The 24,701-nt window shown below is 31.4% G+C and overlaps 1 protein-coding gene across 1 annotated transcript; it reads right to left on the bottom strand.

The window, feature by feature from the left end:
* Window positions 1-1,359: 1,359 nt before the first annotated feature.
* Window positions 1,360-23,189, bottom strand: LOC132729291 (kinesin-like protein KIF6). The gene is made up of 21 exons (XM_060715017.1): window positions 22,989-23,189; window positions 20,395-20,504; window positions 20,113-20,187; window positions 19,717-19,759; window positions 19,078-19,182; window positions 18,200-18,309; window positions 17,136-17,265; window positions 16,403-16,521; window positions 15,718-15,805; window positions 15,241-15,384; window positions 14,467-14,622; window positions 13,497-13,653; window positions 12,024-12,141; window positions 11,407-11,570; window positions 9,487-9,645; window positions 9,043-9,093; window positions 8,426-8,504; window positions 7,902-8,037; window positions 6,830-7,062; window positions 5,290-5,390; window positions 1,360-4,921 (listed from the first exon to the last, which is right to left on the bottom strand). Exons 1-21 carry the CDS (start codon window positions 23,046-23,048, stop codon window positions 4,908-4,910), a joined length of 2,352 nt encoding a protein of 783 aa, XP_060571000.1. The 5' UTR covers window positions 23,049-23,189; the 3' UTR covers window positions 1,360-4,907.
* Window positions 23,190-24,701: the final 1,512 nt, after the last annotated feature.

Genomic DNA, 24,701 nt, shown 5'->3' with positions numbered 1-24,701 from the left:
CATGCTGGTCTGGATCCATGCTGGTCGCAAACCTATTATGTTGGTTTTGTCATGACGCGGCTCAAATATCTAAGGCAACAATATTTTCTTGACACTGAAAAAAGACATGCAGATAATAACATCTTTTATCACAGTACCAACAATACCAAAATATAATCTACATGTAAGCAGACCAATTTTCTATCTTATATAAACCATAATTATCCTATCAAAAACAAAACACTTCTTACATAAGTTATACTTCATACATAATTCCAGACTTTATAATCCAAAGCATATATATAAAACTATGTCAAATACATTACAAATAACGAAATGGATAATTGTAGCTTATGATTATTATATATTTTTCCTGCCTCAGCAGCAGACGTTATTGTGTAGCAATGTCATATTTATAGTGTAGCAGCTGTCAACTAAAGTCATTATAGTCTATTTCAATACTTCGCTGTCTACTCATAGAATATAATACTACATATCAATTTACTTTTGTTTTATCTATCTACTGTCTACACATACATAATAGATATATATTTCTGTTAGGTTTTAAGTCACATCAGCACTGTAAAGATCTAACTTAATTTTTAGTGGAGGCAGACTTCTGTGCATTGTATCAGTCACTTCTGGGCACCAAAGTAGAACAAATGACCTTTTGTAGCTAGCTAGATAGCTTCCTCACATAAAATAATATTCTCACATAAAATAATCTAAAATTCCCAAATAGTTTTTGGGGGCAAGTGTTTCGAGTCAGCTACCGAAGGTCCTACATTTTAAAACGTTATGACATTGCATTGTATGCAGCTAAATCCTTAAAAATGTTTATTTTGGACTTGTCCTGTATCAAAATTGTAACTATCAGTAGTTAATTTAAACAAATAACAGAGCAACTAACAGTATAAAATCTGGTCAAACTGTATAAATGTCCCAGCTGGTGTGGAATTATGTTTATGATAAACAGGAATTAGGTAATGGATATTTATATATTTGGTTATATTATAAAAATAAATGTTCATTATTTTCAAGATTCTTATGAAAATATGATGTTCTTTTTACATATTGGTTACTATGACAACCAATATCATGTTAAGATGACCTTAATTTTGTAAATATTTATCAACAGAAAATTGGCAGATTAATGGAATTTAGCCAAAGTTGGGCTAATAATTTAAATGAGCATTTTAACAGTGATAATGGCATTCTTATGCCATATATTGTGAACCAGTGACCTTGACAGTTGAGTCCTAAAATCTTCATCTGTAGGCCATAACTCTATCCTTTTTTTTTTAAAAGAAATTCATCCGTGAAAAAAGTGGACAAAAAACCTAGCCTAAATGTGTTTTATATATGAAAAACAACACAGTGTATTTAGGCATTTTAATATGGCATATAATGTACAGTTTAAATAATCAAATATGCATTAAATAAATAACCTATACATACATTTGCAATGAAATGTAATCACATATAATGAATATTTTCATATATCAAATAAAATATCAATAACATATCACATGTAACAATGGTAATGTATATTTTACAACACTAAAAATATATATTTTCACATTTAATATTTCACTAATTGTGACAGAAGTTTTATTTCCTGACTTTCTGTAATTGCAGATGACTGGCCTTATAAAATATCTGAGCCTATCAAAAGTTTTGAAAAGATTTCTGTTAAAAATTGTTTATTCCAATTGTTCTGGTTTGAAAGCCTTGATCCCTGAACTCCAAATACTCATCCTCATTTGCCAATGCTCATCTTGGCACAATTTTATATAGGTTCCAATTCAAAATTTTACAATCTACATTATGCAAGGCAAATTGATTCCAACATGGAGAGAGATGAAGGTCACTGGATTAAAACATCAGATCTTTGAAATGTTGTCTATATTGATAAATGTCAATAAGTGCATTTCATGTTTATTTCTGATAAAAATATCTAAATATGTTTTGTTTTTTTTTCATTCATATAATCAGTACATGCATTTCCAAAATGTTATTCCAGCACCATACTGTTGAACAAGATGCCACATACTAGTACTTGTATATAGAATGTCATATCAGCAGAATATAGACATCATTAGAACTAATTCTACACATTAAAAGCAGCAGATTACCTGTAATACTGAACTCTACCACACAACTCTTTAAACAATACCTATACATAAACAACTATAAATAAGTTGGACGGCAAACATCTTTGATGATAATAATTTGAAAAGATATAGTGGCATAATATTGACCTCACAGTAAGTCAAAGTACATGTATATCTTTTAAAGTGTAAGTTCAGACCATATGGTTTAAGTTGAGCATTCATCATGTATAAATCTTAAAACATCAGCAGTTACAGCAGTTACTATAATACTTATTTAATAATGTAAAGAAAAATAAAGAACTTAATTGAACTACAAAATCTTGTGTGACCAATTAATCAATAATGCAATTGTCCTGATTATTACATGTAAATTACAGTATTATTACATGCCTCCAGATGACACATGCTTAAAAAAATTCTAACCAAAAGTTAGATACTTAATATTACTAATTAAATAATATATAAATAGAAAGTTTGTATAAGCTTCTTTATAAAGCACCTTTTACATAAAATTCGGCAGGAAAAGGCACCAGAGGATTCAGCAGATCTGTCTATATCATAAATATTATCTTAATATCAAGAAAAAAATATTTTGAAAAACTATATGTAGAAGTGAGACAGTGTCCAGTAATGGATAGAACAAAATATACTGCATAAAAGTGAGTTATACTATTATAACTAGTTATGCTGTAATTAAAAGAAATCTATTATTTAAATGTATGCTTGTGACATAAGATTCTTTGTAAATGAGCTAAATTACAACAAGAGGGCCATGATGGCCCTAGATCGCTCACCTGACTTATCAAACTCATCCAAACAATTACCTAGACAAGCATTCTGACCAAGTCTCATGACAGGTGAGTCAAAAATGTGACCACTACAGTGTTAACAAGGATTATCCATATTTGAGCAGTGCGACCTAGTTTTTTACCCAGGTGACACATATTCAAACTTGACCTAGAAATCATCAAAACAAACTTTCAGACCAATTTCCAGGATACTTGGATCAAAACAGTAGCAACTAGAGTGTTAACAAGATTTTTCTATTTTTAGCTCCGGTGACCTAGTTTCACATGCGATTTCGAACTCATCCAAGCAATTACCTAGACAAGCATCCTGACCAAGTTTGATGATAATTGAGTCGAAAATGTGACCACTAGAATGTTAACAAGGTTTTTCCATATTTGGGCGGTGTGACCTAGTTTTTCATCCAAGATGACCCATGTTCGATCTTGACTTAGAAATCATCAAAACAAACTTTCAGACCAATTAACAGAATATTTGGATCACAACAGTAGCCACTAGAGTGTTAACAAGATTTTTCTATTTTTAGCTCCTGTGACCTAGTTTTTCATCCGAGATGTCCCATGTTCGATTTATTCCCAGCAATGACCTACACAAGTTTCCTGACCAAGTTTGATGATGATTGGGTCAAAAATGTGACCACTAGAGTGTTCACAAGGTTTTTCTATTTTTAGCTCCTGTGACCTAGTTTTTCATCAGAGATGACCCATGTTCGAACTCATCCAAGCAATTGACTAGACAAGCATTCTGACCAAGTTTGATGATGATTGGTTCAAAAATGTGACCACTAGAGTGTTCACAAGGTTTTTCTATTTATAGCTCCTGTGACCTACTTTTTCATCCGAGATGACCCATGTTCGAACTCATCCGAGCTATCACCTAGACAAACATCCTGACCAAGTTTGATGATGATTGGGTCAAAAATGTGACCTCTAGAGTGTTCACAAGGTTTTTCTATTTTTAGCTCTTGTGACCTAGTTTTTCATCCGAGATGAGCCATGTTCGAACTCATCCGAGCTTTCAACTAGATAAGCATCCTGACCAAGTTTGATGATGATTGAGGCAAAAATGCGACCGCTAGAGTGTTCACAAGCAATTGTGGACGTACGACGGACATTCACCGATCCTAAAAGCTCAGCCTGAGCAAGCTCAGGTGAGCTAAAAAATTAAAACAACTGTATCATCTTTTAATATGTTCTTATATATGTTTTGTATATAAATTTTCAAAACTTTTAACATAAAATTGAAAGGTTGAATGTTAATTGTTCATTCTGTATCCTGCAATGATAATAGAATAACTCAGTAAAGATTATAGTAGAAAATAATGTCTTTATCAGCTTTAAAAACATACATTGATTAGACACCAACATAATGCAAAATCAATAATGGAAGCAAAATGTGCAGAAACAAGACTTTATTACACCCTACCTACATTATGTCAAAAACACAAGCACAGAGAAATGAATACAGCATATTGGCTTTAATTTTCATCATTACAATTAAGCAAAGCATAATTTATATCATACCACAATTTGCTGAAATAAATGCATGTAATGTACCCATTGCATGAATTATCTATAGCCAATCAAATATCTCTAAGTCCACTACATTCTAGACCTATCAGCATTACAAACATTGGATACATAAGTAGTTTCTTTTGATTTCTTAATCATATAAATAAATATAATATCTTTTTTCAACCTTGTTCAAGTATCTATGAATGTGTGCTTGTCTATAAAAGTAGACATATAAGCCAATTTTTTCCGCTTCCAAAACAAACCAAATTGTAATTTTTGGTCTCAGAATCATCTATCACAGTATTTGTTACACAGCAGAAGTTTCCTTTCCTTGTACGACGTCTTATATCCGGTATGGTCAAGGTGGGATCGAAGTGTGATGGTTCAATTAGGTATATCACCAGAGATGACCTGGTCAGTACCACATACCCAGTCACCAACACACATCTAGCTACTAACAACAGTGTATTGCCTGTATTGTATTGAGCATGTATCACCTTTTCTGAGCTGAAAATAAAATATACATAAAACTTTGTTAACTATCTTACACTGCTGAGTTTATATAATTAACTAACCTTGCTTTGATTTTGAAACATTCCAATAATAGTTTACTTTAGCCTGTTGTACAGTTCTACCATGTGACCAGAGCAGACCAAGATCAGCCAACACATCCCTAACATCTGATCATGGTCTGCACTGTTCGATTTCAGTAAGTACTCCCCCCTCCCCCCCTCACCCCCTACCATCTAATCATCAACCTACTTATACTGACTTAGACAGTAAGTATATTTCTGGAGAATAAATTTGAAAGAATATCGTAAAATATACATGTACATTATATAAGGAAAATATAAATACACAATGTACTATCTTACTTTGTTGTAAAATATTTTGTCTTGCTTTAACAAAAGCCATAATATCAGCATCAGCCTGCGGGTCTCCTGTCAGTCTCATACCGGATGGGCTCTGACTTGATCTAAAATAGAATTAAACTATGTTACATCATTATAAAACATAGAAATCATTTGACAACACTTGATACTTATTTCCTATAATACATGTATTCAAGATAATAATTTAAATAAAAACAGATCATACTGATGATATTTGGTACCCTAGTTATGTATAAAGTACTGTAACTTATCAGTGAATAGAATCTACAATTATCTGTAAGCTAAATACAAAGAAAAATTAAACTTAAGATATAATATTGTCACAAATTAACATGAACATGATAATTATAAAAGGTTGGTCAAGTTTATATTAGAAATATAACAAGAGCTGTCACAGGAGACAGCGAAGCTGGACTAATAAAATACTGGACGCAGTAAGGAGGACAAAACTATGAAAGAAAAATCAATTATGTATAATTATGTATTAAGTTATAGTAAAAAAATAATATTTGTTAACATAAATTCCAAGATCAAGGGGAATAATTCTAGAAATAGTCATGCTAGAGTTATGGACCTTGTCACACAACATTTGTGTAATGATAAGAAATATATATTTGAAGTTTGAAGTAGATATCTTAAAAAGTAAAGAAGTTATTATATTTCTTAAAGAAAATCCTAAGTTCAAAGAGAGATAAATCTGTAAATATTGCTTCAAGAGTTATGAACATTGTCACATAAAATGTAATTGATGATAAGGAATAAGTATTTGAAGTTTGAGGTAGATACCTTTAAAAATAAAAAAGTTATAATAAAAAATAACATTTTTCTAGTAAAAAAATCTAAGTTTATGGGGCAATAATTCTTGCAATATTGGTGCTAGAGTTATGAACCTTGTCACATAAGATGTGGATGATGATAACGTAAATATATTTGAAGTATGAAGTTGATCCCTTTAGAAATAAATAAGTAACAGTAAAAAATAATATTTTTTATGGAAAATTCTAAGTTTAAAGGGAGATAAATCTGAAAATATTGGTGCTAGAGTTATGAACCTTGTCACATAAGATGGGGATGATGATAACGTAAATATATTTGAAGTATGAGGTTGATCCCTTAAGAAATAAAGAAGTAACAGTAAAAAATAGTATTTTTTAAGGAAAATTCTAAGTTCAAGGGGAGATAAATCTGAAAATATTGGTGCTAGAGTTATGAACCTTGTCACATAAAATGTGGTTGATGATAAGGAACATATATTTGAAGTTTGAGGTTGATACCTTAAGAAATGACAAAGTTATAGTGAAAAATATTTTACTGCACCAAAACTTTAATCTAAAATCTGGACGCGGACGCGGACGCCGACGCCGGGGCGAGTAGGACAGCTCTCCATATACTTCGTATAGTCGAGCTAAAAATGTACACTTATTTCACCAATTATTTCATGAAACATACTTATGATAACATTATATTCAAAGGGCAGTCATTATTAATTAAGTCAATATTATAGACAAGAATAATCACAAACCTAGTTCTTGTTACACTTCTGTTTGGTTCTACAGGTTCATTTATTCTACCATCAGCACTATTTGAAGCTCGTAAATTATGAGCAATATTGCCTGCCACACTTCCTCGTATTTTGTTAAGTCTATGTGGCACGTCTGTGTGGCCAGGGGAGGAGGATCTTCCTCTATCTTGTGTAGTGGGCGGAGTCTGCCATGCATTCATGACAGTACCATTAGATCCTCCCTGTTGCTCTTGCTTTAAGGTAAAAGTTCAAACACTATTTTATGAAGACCAATATTATTTGTATCAAGTTTTATCAACACTTTGGAACAATAAATTGTTTTTCCATAATAAATCTCCAAGCAGTTTCTTAACCAGTGTTTCTAGATTCTATTCCAGTAATTACATATTTTTTCAACAAGCAATTTAGGCCTTTTGTATAATACTACTAGAATCATGGATGGATGAAAGGAGATGTTTCACATATTGTTTTTAGCCACATTGTCGCAGAAAACCCATGACAATGAAACTTGAGATTCCTTGAATGAATTTAATTTTTGTTGGATATCTCCATAAAAATTTAACAAGAAAAAAAATCTTAATTATAAAATACATCTAACATAATATGTAATGCAGCAAACTATTCTTTAAAAATTAAATGTCAGAGAAATATTATAAGTGGTTTTACATAAAGCTTTTTCCACTGATTAACTATTCAATTTTACATACCTGTTGTCAATAATACATCATAATATATCATAAACAGCTACATGTTGAGGCAAAATTCCTTCACTATGCATAACATTTTGCTAAAAAATCATAAATGAGCCGTGTCATGACAAAACCAACATAATGGGTTTGCGACCAGCATGGATCCAGACCAGCCTGCCCATCCGCGCAGTCTGATCAGGATCCATGCTGTTCGCTATCAGTTTCTCTACTTGTTATATAGTTTGTAAGCGAACGGCATGAATCCTGATCAGACTGCGCGGATGCGCAGGCTGGTCTGGATCCATGCTGGTCGCAAACCCATTATGTTGGTTTTGTCATGACACGGCTCATATAAAGAAATACTATACAGTGGCATAAAGTACCTGTGACAATGACATTTGGTCAGCCCACCATAATTCGAAGTCTTTCATCAGTTTGACCTTGGCCTTCTCTAGAAGATGTTGTAAATGTTCTATCTCTGACTTTAAAGTGCGTAATCTGTTAAATGTCTCCTTGTATCTATAAATAGTATACAAATAATTTGTCACATAAATTTTAGGCTTCAATTTATATTCTAATTCTGTTTTTTTTATCAAAAGAGCATTTTTTAAGAATTAATACATCAAATACTTCTATTATTTAGCAGTTTCAATTAACATATCAAATTTTACTGCAATTCAAGAACATCAAATATTACTGTGATTCCGCAGTTATATCAGCCATTTTTTTCCTTATGTTAGTGGCATGAATAACAGACCCATTCACAATCACTAACGGTCTTTCACAATTTCAGAGTGGGTCCAACAATTTTTTTTCTTACAATTGTCACGGTACCTGACCCATTCATAATTTAAGGAAAAAAATAATCGCTGAATAATATAATAAAAGAACATCAAATATTAATTACTGTAATTTAGCAGTTTCCATGGAATGTCTCATCTCCATCTCTTGTTCATCTGGCTCCAAATTTTCAGTATCTGCTAAACCTGTATAACATGATATTTATATGTTGTTATAAATGCAACACTTGACATAAATCATTTAACAATTAACAACAGCTATGTTAAACAACAAAAAAATGCTGAGACCAAAACTTTTGCCAATAGCATAAAGCCAGGCCAGTTTCTACAGTTTGACTAGTCTCTATACAGTTTGACACTTTAACTTTTCAGACCTTTTTAGCGGATACAATTTTTTTATGCCCTTAACATTAATAGTCAGGAGCACAATTCATATATCCAGCATAATAAGTTAAAAAGACTGGTTTATAAGGTTATGTGTAATTGGCATCTCTAAACATAATTAAAGTTGCATTCGAGGTTGCATTTGTTTCAATCAGACAGATAGGTACTTACACTTCAAATTCATTTTCAAAGTTAATGCAATACTATGTACAGAAACTTAATAATATTGATAACTTCAATAAATTATCCCTATTATTTGACAACTTTCAACAATCATATTGTAAATACATGTAATCAGAACATATGTATACTTATTTAAAAGATAATTGTAAAATATTACCTTGCATGGCCATACTCATTCTGTAATGTTCTATCTGACTCTTCAGATGATCTGAAAGACATTATAAGATAATAATTTGTCACCTTAAGACAGGAACAGGTTAACTCCTATTAAATTATATAAAAGTTAACACATTAATGCACTAAGATGACAAATATAAGAAATGTTTACCTCTGAATAACATGGTGATGAGGAGGGTTTCTCGTCTAACCTAATACACTGTTCATACCAATTTGTAACTTTCCATGCAAAGTTCTAAATTCATTAAAATTCATGTAAAATAATTAATTCCTATACCATCAGTACAGGGCAAGTTTAGCAAGTTAATCCATGCAGTGAGAGTTTACCCTATTTCAGTAGTAACTCCCTTTTTTGTATATGAAAATCCTTGAAATAAACACATGGACATAAAATCTGAGGTGGGAAAGTTTAGCTTATACTTACTGATATGCTGCCTAGATTTGTTGACTTTCTCTCCGAGAGATTTAGCCTCAGAATATCTCTGTTTCAATTCTTGTTTATTCTCCTCTATTGCATCATTGTGCTCATAATCCCGGCGGAAAATTTCAAATGCCTCTTGTCTACCAACCGACATATCACCCACTGAAATATATTGTATTTTTTATAATTTATTGAAAATTCATGGTCATAATATTTGTATCTGCTTATTTACAAATATGACAATTTAAGGAGTAGATCATTACAATATAATTGTTGTAGATTTATATTAAATCACATATTTTCCAAAAAAAAAATACCCTCAACTTAAATTGCAGGAATAATAAGTAATTTAACTATTTATTCAATTGATAAAATAGTATTATTTAGTTGAGTTTATAAATATTTGTTTTAGTAATATTATGCTTTTAGACACACTCTCAAATGCATTCCTGGAACCAACCAGTACTGAGCAATTAGTGTAAAGATTCTTGCTCCAGGAAACAATGGCTTGACCCTGATGGGGTTTGAACCCACACTGCTTGAGATCCTTATATTACTAGTCTGATGTGTTAACCACTTGGCCATGTATTATTTTGCTACCAATTACTTACCTGTTATTTTTTCCTCCAGATCCATAATTTAAATAATACCACTTATACACAATAATATCTCATACCACTTTGAATGTTTATTTATATTTGGGTAAATTTTAACTGTACCCAAGCTATATGTTCTTTGTTTTACTGAATGCAGCTTTAAAATATGTATCAGTTTCAAGATTGCATGATGTTTTGGTGCTTGGTTAACGTGATATCTTAACTGTGGTATATGATTCATCAATTAACCTAGGACAAATCAATAAATCAATAATTCAGCCTGGTTTAAAATGAAGTAAAAATCATGAAATGTTTAATGATAAAATGTTTTCTATGCTATTATTGTAGCGTTAAACAAGAGCAACCCCCAAACAGGAGCCATACTTTTTCTTTTCTCTTAAGTCAAACACATTGGAGGAAGAATATTGTTGTAAAGAATACTTCTACAAAACATCACTGCCTTAAACATCACTGCCTTAAACAGATATACCAAATGTCATATTTGACCTGACAGGAAAGGTAATTAAAAGGTCAAGGTCATATCTGAATTAATCATGTCATGACGGTCAAGGTCAATATAAGAACAAGGTCATATCAGAAATACTCAACATATCAGTTTTGGCCTTGAAGGTCAAGGTCAGTTAAAGGTCATGTGGGATTTGCCATAAGGGTGCTTTTTTCAATCAGTAAATGAATAAAAATGTTATGACTATCTAAGCTAAATTCAATACTTGACCTTGACAGTCAAGGTCATCTATAAGTCAAGATCATATTTGAATTACTCAACATGTCAGTTTTGTCATAAGTGTTCTTTTGCTCAAGTATAAATCAAATCCATAAACAAATAACAATAAGATATGACCAACTGTTGAGAAAAACATGAATTTTTTCGTCTCGTGTAAAGGATTATTGTGTCCAAGTATAAAGACAATTCATTCACAAATAACAAGGTAAGAGCCAATTACAGCAAAAATCTAGCAAAATTCAAACATTTGAAAGTCAAGATCAGTCTCGTGAACTTGAAGGTCTTGTCCAAAGGGTATGAAGGCAATCATTAACCAAAGTTAAAGTTTTCGGAGGGCAATGGCAACATCAGCAGAACAATGACTACAACAATAGCTCATTCTTTTTCTTTGAAAAAGTCCAGCTAAAAATGAATCTTTATCTGGTATATATATTTGATGTCAAATGACTGATTTGAACCTAAAGAAAGAAGTACTGTTTGATTAATAAAAGTAAGTAAACCTAAACCTCCATTACCTTCAATATACAGAGCTAGTTACACAATAAGTAAGAAGTATAATAATGTCAACTACATTGAACTTACGTATCTGTTTCTTAACTTTTTTATCATTTTCAATCCGTTGCCTCTGTTTTTCTTTACTTATGCCGGTACCCGAGGGAGGTCTCCGCCAATCTTCAGAATTTCCAGTATTCATCCGGGAACCAGGTGTAGCATGACCATTTGCTTTCCTCTCAGGTACTTTAAAACTAAATATTGCGAACAAAAAAATGTATTTATCTGACAAATCTGTAAACATTCAACTACCAAATTTGATCTCGCTTATTATATTAATGCTCTTTAAATTTAGCAGGCAGAAAAATCTACATATTGTTCTCAGCTTGTGTTCTCTTTACAAAAACAAAAACATTTTCTGACCCAAAGGCAGATTGTTAAATTGATTGCATATAAATCACTTATATCTTCTCATATATAAAACTTGAACAGTCAACTTAGCTCAGGAAACAAACTTTAAAATAATTCAATTAAACCATAACTTTCTTAACAAGAAAAGAAAAACACAAATCAGCTTAAACAAAACTTTCATGAAATATAACCAGAACATTTTGTCACATAAATATTTAACATTTTCCAACATCAATTATTAGATGACATAAAAAACAACCAACAAAATCTAAGATGTCCATTCAAGTACAGCATACCTTTCACTGTAACCCTCTCCTCTAGCACTAGATGGGGGTCTTTGACCTAGTCTTTCTAACTGTAATGATGCATCCTTAACTCTTTTCTTCTCTTTCTTTAACATATTTACTAATATATCTATATTTCTGGTTAAAGAAATATAAACAATAGTGTTTCTTCACTTGGAAATTTCAATAGCTATTTTCTATTTTGTAATGTTATTTATTATTTGTATGTTAGTGCAGTCAACTGAGAGGTGTGAAAAACACAATCCAGATGAAAATCGCTCAATAGCCCATGTCATGATGATGATGTCATTCGTAACAAGTCAAATTGTTTTATAAAAGTTAATAAAATTAGTGTTGATTGACGTATGTCCAAAATGTGTGAATTTTCCGTTATTTTTAAAATATTCTAACACTGTATTTAATTCATTATGACTTTAAATGTAAATGAATTAGTGAAATTATGGTAATATTATCATTGCAATATTGTTTCACAACATTAAAAGAATCAAATAACCATCAAACAATCTCGAGAAGAGCCCCGAATACCAACTGGGGAGGATATCTGGATCGACCACGCTGAACACAATGTTTTCACTATAGTGGTGTATTACTGAGTAAACCTCACTATATGTATTTATAAAAGACCCCCGTATTTCCCCTAGTAAACATTCACTAATGTAACTTTTTTTAAATATTGACTTTGTGATATAAGGAAAACAAGACACAGAGATATCATACTTAGCTTAATTGACTTAAGGTATGCACATGTCTTTTGTAAATATTAGTTTCTATCTGGTTCAAACCGAAAACATTTATCTCGACATTTCATTATCTCAATATTTTTGGATGGTCCGATGACTTCGAGATAACAAGAGTCAAGTGTATCTATACATGTATATGCTAAAAATTTGCTCATGTTTCCTGCTTTTGTGGAACATTTTTCATATATATTGAAAAGCAAATCTTGAAATCTTGGTTTCCTATAAAAATTCATAAAAATACAGCTCATTCAATAAGTTTATAAGCACCTTTATGAAGAGCTTTGATGACAATATCATTGGGAAAGATTACAGTTACAAACTTATGGTTATTCTTTTTTAAGTTGCCTAACACTATTGAATAGCACAGTTAATGAACAAGTTATCTTTTTATATATGTACATATGTATACATGTACTAACATATATATTTATTCCAATGCAAATGAAAAGAAATCATCTTAAAGTTTATAATTTGGAAAAACTGAATTTTTTTAATTACATTCATAGAGTCCAGAGATCGAAAATTCAACTCGTCCACTGGTAATTACAAGTAAAATCTAAAAGAACTCAATGCAGGACTAGTAGAAAAATGTTGCCTGCAGGTCAAGTAACTTCTAAAATATTTTTCGATGTCTGTAGACTGTATTAAAATTATTTAACTTAATACAAAACTGAAATACAATTTAACAAAGGTATTAGATGATTTACGCTATAGAAAAGGATACTGATTTCATTATCTCTCTGAACTACAAGTTGTTTTAATTTATCATTTTCTGTTTCACTATAGGGACCGGTGTCTGGTGGAGGGCCTTGATGTACCGGAGCTATTGGTGCAGGGGTCACCGACTTCTGGGGTGATGCTGGTCTCTCTAGTACTCTTTTCTAAAATCATACACATTAAGCTTGTCAGGTAATTTGGTAACATATTTTGACAAAATGTTTTAAAGTTGATCAACTGTTTTATAAAAAAAGCCACAAAATCTGTGACTTTCATCAGCTTTTTAAAATTTAAATACACTGTAAAAAAACAACACACACACACAAAAATGTATGAATAAATATTTTCATTTGCACACTAAAATTAAATATTTCAAGTTTATGTTTGAGAACTAAAATACCGGTTTTTTGGGGGGCTTCAAAAAAAGGGTTTACAAAAATGGAAATTTCCCTTTTAAAAAAAATATTACATTTAAACTTTTGTATTTTCTCTATGATATATAAAATACCTTCTTAAATTTTTAAAGCATGTATGTATTTTTCTAAATATCAGCCCCAACATTTTTTCATGGCTTCAGGTTTCAAAAATCCCCTTTTATAATCTTCCCCCGCCTCCTACATCTATAATAATAAAAATGTAAAAACCCTTGTGTGTAAAAAAAAAAATATCCCAATTTTTAAAGGTAATTTATAAAAAAGGTAGTCAGATTTTAAATTTGTCTTTTAAACCCTTGTACTCAGATTTTTACTGTACAATTTACTTTTTATGAAACTTTAAAACCCAATTTAAAACCCCCAATTTAATTTTAATGGCATGCCAGCCCCTTTAAAAATTTTTTTGTAAAAAATTGTCATTTTTAATAGGGTTTGGATGTAGGGAAATTCCCCAAATAAAAATTTTCTTTATTTTTTAAAATCATCCCAAAAAGGAAATTCCCAACCTGTTAGTTTCTCTTCTTAAGTTCATCATTTTCCCTTTTTTTCTCCAGTTGCCATGGCAAGCTCCTCTCTCAGTTGTTGTATTTCTTTCTTTAATTTTTGAATCATTAATTTAGGGTCCAGTTCCTCGTTCAGTAACACATCATTCTTAATCATGGCCACTCTCTGGGCAAACCTGCATGTTGATATTGTCTCCTGAAAACATAACCAGGTCATAGCATGATTTTAAGTTATATAAAAATGGAAAATATTTACAGAATTTTTTAAAAATAAACTTATGATTAATAAATCTCACACATGAATGTCATTTTTACCAATACTTTTTTTCCTTCAAATAAAACTTTTTTTGTCGCTGGAAAAGAAAAACATATGCTTAAATTTAATTATATAAAATTGTATTTTTCAATACTGTTTTCAAATACAAGCTTATTAGCTTTTTATGCCTGACAATATCTTAAAATGACCATTCAATTAAAGACTTCCTGATCTTCATTTTCAGTTCTCATTTCTTGTCACCCAGCAGTTTAAGTCATAGAGATATAGTTACATGGTGAATCTTTCTCTGCAAAGATGAAAGCAGATCAAAGATGTCCATAATGAATTGTTTTGGAATAGCCACTAGAACCTAGATAAAATTGAACCACAGAAGTAATGCAATCTCCTTGGATATGATTGGAATACTTTGGACTATGTTGGAATAAGGAATGAAATGGTCTTTTAATCTTCTGAAAAAAAATTATGATACAGATCAATGATTCTATATGTAAAATGTATAAAAGATTATATATTATATCAGATCATGTTCAGTCTTACATCTAAATTTTTCCTATCTATTGCACATGTAGCTATCATAGTGGTCATACAGTTGCCTCCTAAACTGTCTCGTAACACTGATGTCATCATAGAGTTTCTATATGGTATATGTTGACGACTCTTATCTGATAATGCTATAATAACCTGAAAATATATAACAACATGTGTGTCACTTTTATATACAGTTACATGTTACAATCAATAAATATTAAAACAGGCATGTAAACGGGTGAAACCTTAAATGCATATATCATAATTCAAATGATGTATTCAGAATCTGTACTTAAATTCTAGTTTTACTCAGAATTCCAGCTAACCATCAATGTTATCATCATTAAACATGACAATTTTCTTAACCTATTTTTGCTGATTTGAGTACATTATGTTTAACATAACTAATATTGAGAAGATACATATAATTTATCATTATACATAAGCTGAACATGGAAACAGTTTTTAAGAAGGTTGGTAAGCTACCTGTTCCAGAAAATGTAATGACAAGTTGATATATTTAGCTTCTGACAGCAAGACACCTTTAACACCTGTCTTAGATACTCTCTCTGACCTGAAATATTAGAGATATTAGTTGACAAAATTTATCATCAAAATACTGACATATTACAAAACATCCATCAAAAATTGTTTTAAGTGCAAATAAAACAATAATAACAAAATCTTAAATTACAATAAGATCTGTGTATCTAATATTGTTCTAGAGATTATTGTTTAATAATAGTATTATTATTTCTATGCTTGAAGATTATTTCAGTATAAAGATATTATCTAGGAAGATAGAAATAAGTATTGACATTGGTGCATATATAAAATAGACACTTAAAACAAAGTTGCATATTTTGTAGAAGCAGTATTATTTGCCGAGCTCTAGAGGCAAAATAAATTTTGAAATATTCGTTCCAATAGGATAGAAAGTCACACACAAATAGTAAAAGTTATCCAGCTCAATCAACCAGATCAAATATCAAATGCACAAAACAGGGGTAAAAATCTTAAGGAAACAATAAAGTTACCCGGATAAATCTACAAGATCAAATATAAAATGCACAAAAAAGGATTAAGGATCTTAAGGAAACAGTTAAGTTATCCAGTTAAATCAGCAAGATCAAATATGCACAAAACAGCCTATAGAAACAGTAGAATTTACCCAGCTAAATCAACCAGATGTATTTTGGACCGTCGTATTGTAGCTGTACCATGTTCTCTTGATGTTAGATGAACAGAAAATATACAATGTGATCTTGTAGAGGCTTGATTCATGGGTGTCTGAAATAAAGATATTACAGAGATAATATAACCATCCCTTAACAGTTGAATATGGAAGTGTCCAGCTTCCGATGGAAATCAGGATGAAAATTTAAAGTTAGTTAGCCAGCAGTATAGAGCCTAATGAAACTGCCCCATATTGCAGGCTGGCCTGGCTCTAGACAGGTGGCAAATGCTGATCACTTTCAGTTCCTGCAGGGTAAGGGTTAATCTGTTAAAAAGTATCTGCTTATGTCTTCTGCTCTTAATATTTTTTTGTTTGGGTATTATATGTTGCCCCAACACAGAATAGGTCATATGGCAACTTTCTAGCTTAACCGGTAGAGGAAGAAAGACCTCAGGTGCATTTCCGTTAATTATTTCAGACACAAACAAACCTGAGTAGAACCACTGGCATTCCATAAGCTAGATGGATAGCTTCCTCACATGGAATAATCCAAAGTCCCAGTTGGGATTCAGACACACAGCGTTGAGGGGCAAGTGGCTTGAAGTCAACAACCTTAATGGCTCAGCCACAGATGCCCTTTTCTGCTACTAAATATTACCCTTTTTTTTACATACCATGATAGATGGACTATCAAAAGGTAAAGGAAAGTTCTCATAAACTAACATACCTCAGCTATCATTCTGTTAGTATCTCCAAGGAAGAGTAGATTTAGAGCCTCCTCCTCATTTGATGCTTGATGTACTGATAGATTCTTTAGATGTATATTCTGATCATTGTCTTCCATTAATGACACTTTCCTGTCATCATATATAATACATTTGAACAATTTAAAAAATAAGTTTTACTTATAAATAAAACTAATAAAGCATATAGTATGTTGGTGGCAGTTTTCTTTTTTAATAAATTGTATCATGTAACAGTAAAGAATAGTTGAATAATTAGAAAAAAACCTGCTGTCCTTGTTTTAAATGAATTTTTCCTTGAATGATAATCTCTTCTTTAACAAACATTCAAGCCATGTCACATTTGATTAAAAGAACTTCTGTTGTTGATATTTGTTCTTTTTGTGCGAATACAACTGGACGTGTATAGGTTTGATTGATATCTTCTGTAGCATTCAAGTTAAACACTGTTTTCAGATTATCACATTTCAACATGCTTATATATTGAATTATTTCATAGTGTAAACTGGTTTCAATAAATTGCTTTGTGAAAACTGGGCTATGCCTTGAATGAAATCAACTTTCCTAAAACATATAACATTTACATTTCTATTACTGAATTACACAACTGTGTTATATAGAGGATATTGAATGAGTGTAGTTTAATACTAAATTTATTGAACGAGTTAAATAAAATCATATTATGCGAGCCTCTGGAGAGCATAATATTGTTTTATTCAACGAGTTCAATCAATTTAGTATTGAATCTACAAGAATATAATATTCTTTTTATCACATATATAAAATAAGACCAGTAAACTGTTAAAATGAGTTATTTTTCAATGATGCGTTTATAGTGTAACGCTAACATAAGCATGCTTTAACGCTACGTTTCTATATAGCGCAAATGACGTCACGTCAACGTGTTATTACACTAGTGTAATATCGTTTTTTTTATTAAATGGCTTTATTACACTCCTGCGCCGCGGTTTATGTGATAAAAACTTTTATTTTAAATTGTATATCATTATATAATTAAGATAACTGACTATAATCAGTGTATACTTACGGAAGATCTTCTAGTTTAGCAGCTTCATGTTTAGGATCAAGTAAGTCATAGCCGGAATCATTGTAGATCTCCAGGTAAGATATATGTGCTGTAAATGCTCTTTCTGAACGCTGAAATATATATCATGATGATATTATAAAGCTCTGCAGACTTTTTTAACAAAAACATGCACTCTAGCAGAAATTTAATATGCAAAATTTATAATTAATCAGACTGTAGTGTACAGTGACCTCCTTCCAGCTCAAATTTCATTTCTTTGACTAACATTCTGTACAAATTGCACGGAGGTAAATTATCCCTACTTTATGCTTCAAAATTAACTCTTTAAAATCATGATTGGTGATATGTCTCAGGTTTGTGCTCGACAGCAGCTTTCTGTGCCTTAACATACAGAATGATGGACCCTCATTAAACATAGACTACATACATAATTAGACTGCAAACTAAGCAAAATTAATAAACTGTCACTCTACCACTCATTCCCTTCACTTAAGATAAGTTAGATAACTTAAGATGCAACAGCATGCATAACTATTCTTGCTGGTTGACAGAAAGAAAAGGGGCATAACTCTGTAAAAAAGTAACTCAGAGTTATGGGACCTGTGCCTATCATGTTAGATAAACACAGAGAACAAGTCTGTGAAGTTTCAACCCATTTCCTTCAGCAGTTTTTAGAGAAACAACTTGCACGCAAAAACTTAACCAAAGACTAACACTGATGCTGGGTAAGTACAATAGCTCTCTCTATTCTTCAAATAGTCAAGCTAAATATATAAAGGTAAGAAACTGGCAATAATATTCAATACACAATTAACTATTTTAATAATTTATATCTTATCAATGTGACTGTTAGCATATAAGTGCAAAATAACATTTACCTTTTCAAAAGATTCAAATATATATGACAACATTCTAGGTATGATTCCCCTGTCATTATATTTTTCAGCCCCTCCTGTGATAGTAAATGTCTTCCCACTTCCAGTCTGTAAAGTAAATCAATATGATTATTATAAACCAGTAGTTTAATTAAAGTACATTTATCACTACTTTAATATATAATAAACATAAACATAATAAACCTACCCGCAAAAATACATGTATGTTCATTAGGTCTGACTACTTTTTATTACTATGAATGTTACTGCCAACATTTTTGGTCAAAACTTTTGACCAATTATGCTAAAATAATATTTTATTTCAACACCGAGTTCTATTTGAAAATTTTTTTGGCCCACTGTCAATTTCAATGTCTATTTTTTGCAATATTTTCATTAAAAAAAAACCATCCACTTTTTAAAAACTTCAGTAACATGTTTCACCATTATTGTATACCTGATGAAGATACAGTGGAAACAAAACTATTAGAACTTTTAATAAAATCAGTTAAACTAACCCAGTATTTTGACGTATAGTTTTTCCTTACACCCTTTCAACAGTTTTTAATAAGTAAGAAAAAACTTTAAAACACTTTAACACTTTAAAAAAATCAACATCTTTTTTATATCGTATTTTCTTACCTGTCCATATGCAAAGATAGTTCCATTGTATCCTTCAAGCACACTAAAACAAGATCAGAATGAAAAACTTACAAACAAAATATTTCTCAACAATTCATTATTTCTCTTCAATTTCAGTTAACCTATATTATTGGTCCACATGACAGTGAATCTATCGTTTAGTCTAAAAACAACCTTTCACAACTATCAGGTATGTTATTAAAATAATTCTAAGACATAATGGGTGAGTTTGTAAAATAAACTTGAAGGTTCAAATCCCACATAATAAGATTTTATTTCTATTTTTTCAAAATATGAATATTACTAAAAATCTTGAGGGCATTCATCTGAGCTACCTGAAAACAGATTCTAGTTGGTATATATGTATAAAACAGTTTTACTTTCAATCTGACTTACTTATCTATCACAGGCTTTGCTACATTGTCAAATATTTCATCTTGCTTTGAGGTTTGGTCAAATACTTTTTGAAACCTGCAAAAGATAATGCGTTGTTTTTATTTCTAAAATATTAAAGAAAAAATCAATTAAATTTACAATGTAAACTGTTGCCTTAATAACTACCTATCAAAATATTTATAAATATTATAAATTTATTTATATTACGTAGTGATTTTTTTACAATGATGGAATATTAATGTTTCAGTTTGGAAAAATAATAACAAAGTCATAGGTAATTACCTAAATTTATAGTTTTCTCTTTTGTTATTAATAAAACCATCAGCAAGTTCTCTAGGTATTGTAACTGTGAGTCTCGGCAAACCTTCTTCATCATCATCTATATCATACACCTGCAAATGTAAATTATGAAAATAATTACGCATTTTTCATGACTATATTGTAGTATTAAATGAGATTCTTTAAAAACTTATAGCCAGGATTAATTCTGAAATAAATTTATATGTTATTTGTTTGTTTCATTTTACGCCTTTTCCCAACAGTATTTCAGTCATATAGGCGGGTAGTTACCTAACCATCGTTCCTGGAGAGTTACACCAGTACTAGACTACCTTCGTCCGCGCTAAACTACCAAAGCATCAAATCCACGCCAGAGAGGTAACTGGATTAGAAGTCATCGACTCTAACCCTTCGGCCACGGAGGCGGTTATTTATATGTTAAAAGTCACACATTCAAAAATAGATTCAATAAGTAATGCAAATATTCAGAAATGTCTTACAGACATTTACTGCTCAGACATATAACTACGAAAGTATCCTTAAGGATACTGAAAGGTTTAAATTGCAATAATGGTGAAAGAAAACTGGGGTACTGTCATTGTCATGGTTTTAAACTGTTCACTTTTAATTTTAAGGGGGGAAGATGTGTAAGTGACTGGATAGCTCATTTTGTAGAGTAGCGGAACAGTATTCCGATAGTAATGAGTAATGGGTTTGAGTCCAGGTCAGGCTGCACATTTCTTCTCACCCTGTGAAATCATTCTTTATATACATTAAATCTCCATAAGTTCCATAATGACATGAACTAGCTAAACTTCGAGAATTAGTCAAATTTACTTTATTGTTTAATTTGGCATGAATATATAACAACTTTTCACAAAAAAATGTATATAAATAGGTCAAAAGAATTGATAATCAATAACTAGACAGTCTTCATACAAATTAAAATGCATCTAACATATTTTTTTCGACAGCTTTTTCTAGACAAGGTTCCTGCTATGTGAATCGTTTATGAAGCAGTAAAAATGTAGATATCTTAGGCTGTTGGAAAGCATGAGAACTTGTAGTAGTCTGTCTAGACTTGGATTAATCTATAGGTCATCATTTGAACATGTCTGGAGGTTCTCCCTATTTGTATATTAAGGGCATAATATTGATATAATTCCAAACTCAATATGTCAATGTACAACAGTACAATATATAAATAAGACTATGGGGAGCACTTTTAGAATACATGTATGTCCGAAGTAAAATCCATATTTCATCACAGATATATATAAAATGGATAGGAAGCTCCGAAAAAAAGAGGATAGTCAGATTCAGACCTAAAATCCTTTGCACGCTTTGGTGATAATCGGGTTTTCCCGCTAAGTCTCCGATTTTCGCGCTCTTGTTAAATTTTGGTGATATCCGTGAATTATTGTTTACATAGCTGACATGGCTTGCCCGGCTATAGACTACACGTGTATATTTAAAAGAAAATCAAATAAAAAACAATTGAAAAATATATAGAATTCTATACCTATCAATGAAATTTTCAGTGTCAGTTCTAGTCGGGCGCCGCCATTTACAATGTAACTCAATGAAAATAGGCGGAGTATTCCGATAACGGAACAAATCTCAACTTTTCGGATAAATAATAAACGTCGAGTGTTCCGAGTGAAAACGGAAGCGGTGCATGTAATACCGAATGACACTTTTAAAACGGAAAGAATAAAAGGAATTTTTAACGACTTCCCCGTGCATAGGCTTTGCCTAATTTCATATTATAGACCATGGTCACCCTTCACGACCAACATCTATGTAAATTGTAATATCAGATTGTAAAATCGGTTGGTCTTGCAGTCAAAATAATTTTAAGACTAACAGTAGACTAACCCTAGTCCTATAAATATAACGTCGGTTTGAGATATTTTTGCTTCTGGACAAACCTTCTGGGTCAGGCTTGACCACATAAACTATAACCAGGCTGTAACCTCTGATATATTACGGGGAAGTCAAAGACCGGGCCCGCGAAGCGGGTCCGGGCTTTGGCTTGCCCGGCTATAGACTACACGTGTATATTTAAAAGGAAATCAAATAAAAAACATTTAAAAAATATATAGAATTCTATACCTATCAATGAAATTTTCAGTGTCAGTTCTAGTCGGGCGCCGCCATTTACAATGTAACTCAATGATAAAAGGCGGGGTATTCCGATAACGGAACAAATCTCAACTTTTCGGATAAATAATAAACGTCGAGTGTTCCGAGTGAAAACGGAAGCGGTGCATGTTATACCGAATGACAATTTTAAAACGGAAAGAATGAAAGAAATTTTTAACGACTTCCCCGTTCATAGGCTTTGCCTAATTTCATATTATTGGATGAGACTAACCCTAAGGCCTAACCCATAACACTAACACTTACCTATAACACTAAGTCTTCACCGTAACGAAAGAAGTAATCTGAATGATTTTTAGAGAAACATACATTATTAAATATTGAAGAAACAATTTTGTGTAAAATGTTCAAAATAGCTACAGACATGTTCTAAAGTCTAACCGACTATGGTAACTTGTAAAATCATGAAAATAGCATCTAAAATGTTTTCTTACCCCAGCTTTCGCCTTAGTCGGCTTTATTCTTGCAAATATTTGGATGGTTTGTTTAACCATTTTAGAAATAATTCATTCAAGAGTAAAATTTCAAACAGTTTGGTCTTAATTCTTTAAAATCAAACATTTCTTCGTAAAATAGCCTCATTGTTTACATCGGCGGCCGCCATGTTGGAAACTATGCGCTGCGTCGCAGTGAATAAATAAACGATCGTCATTGGTTGAAATTTCTCCTAGTGCAATTAGCACGTATTTGCAATGTGCACGAGAACTGAGATTATGTTGGTAAACGGTATTTTTGCTGCATCTACTTATCACACATTTGCCTGATTACATGCCTCCGATGTGAAGAATGAGAGTGTTTTACATCTAAAATTGTTTTCTGAAAGAATTATTTATAAATATCAGGCTATAAATTTGTGCAATTACAACCGAATTTGTATCTATCTTTTTCCAATTATCCATTTATTTTATGTAGACCTCTGAACAATATGGTGTGTTGAGATTTTTTGGCTTGCTTATAGAAGTATGCAGCTCTGTAATTCAATTCAAGGGAATTAAGTCAGTTTGGTTTGAGAAGATTTTTGTGTATATTGTCCCCCTTGCTCTCCAAATTAAATCAGTTGATGGACATATTTAATGGAATTAATGCTGACTAACATTACTAAGTTGTTGAAATTATGTTTTTATTCTGTACATCTAGCAAATACAATATGCTCATTTAAAGGGCACTGAAGTGTTTTGACATGTCACATGGTGGGACAGGAAATATTTTTTCCAGATTACAGTTCTATTTAGATTCTATTTGATGTAGGTCTAGACCTAGCCTGGGATTCAGGCGTTGATATTTTTTCTTTATTCATAACATACACACTATTTCATACTTGATCGTCATAGATAACACAACATCTCTGGTTTTGAAAGTATCAACGCCTGGGGAAACCTGCAGGGTTTCCCATGTAATTATCAACTAATGATAATCTATTAATAGACCGATTAGCACTTGACCAACAAATTACATGACTAAATTGAAATCAAGGCGAAGATGATGAATGTTGAAAATTTGACGCCATTTACTATTATAAATTGCGTCCAGCACAATTCTCTGATGCTCACAAACTTTATTCACTTTAACTAATCAATCGATCAAAAATTGTCTTTCCCCAGACTGTTGATATGCTGAACAGAAGCACATAAAAAATTGACAGACTGGCTAGACCAATAACTTGTGTGCAAAATTTCAGGTTACTCCCTCACTGTTTTTCCAGAATAATTGTAATTTTGAAAAATGATCTGCAGTTGTAAAGCGTTGCAACACTTTTCATTCATATCAGACTAAAAATAACACAAAAATACAATTTTCAATTTATTTCTGAAATCCCCAGCAGATCTATGTAAGGAATTCGATTTTTATATTTTTGGGTTTGTACCTCAGTGGAGTTCCTTTAAAGGGATCTATAGTTACAACAATTTTGAGTACCAATTTAATGAATTATATGTACCAAATAATTTGAAAAATCTCACTGGACAAAATATAATTTCAAACACTAATGATGATTAGGACTTGCAAACAATCAGTGAAATTGTAATGAAGATGTTGATAATAATTTATACTATAGTTATATAATTTTTGTAGAAGGATGTACCTTATTAATTTTGCCCTCATATGGGGCATTTTGGAAACCTGGAAGATAATTTGACATATTTCTAATA

Source organism: Ruditapes philippinarum, unplaced genomic scaffold (assembly GCF_026571515.1).
Source record: "Ruditapes philippinarum isolate M1 unplaced genomic scaffold, ASM2657151v2 ctg17_1_1_1_1, whole genome shotgun sequence".
In the NCBI taxonomy this organism is placed as follows: Eukaryota; Metazoa; Mollusca; class Bivalvia; order Venerida; family Veneridae; genus Ruditapes; species Ruditapes philippinarum.
Note: the sequence above shows the minus strand (reverse complement) of the source record. Positions and strands in the feature narration are given on the sequence as shown.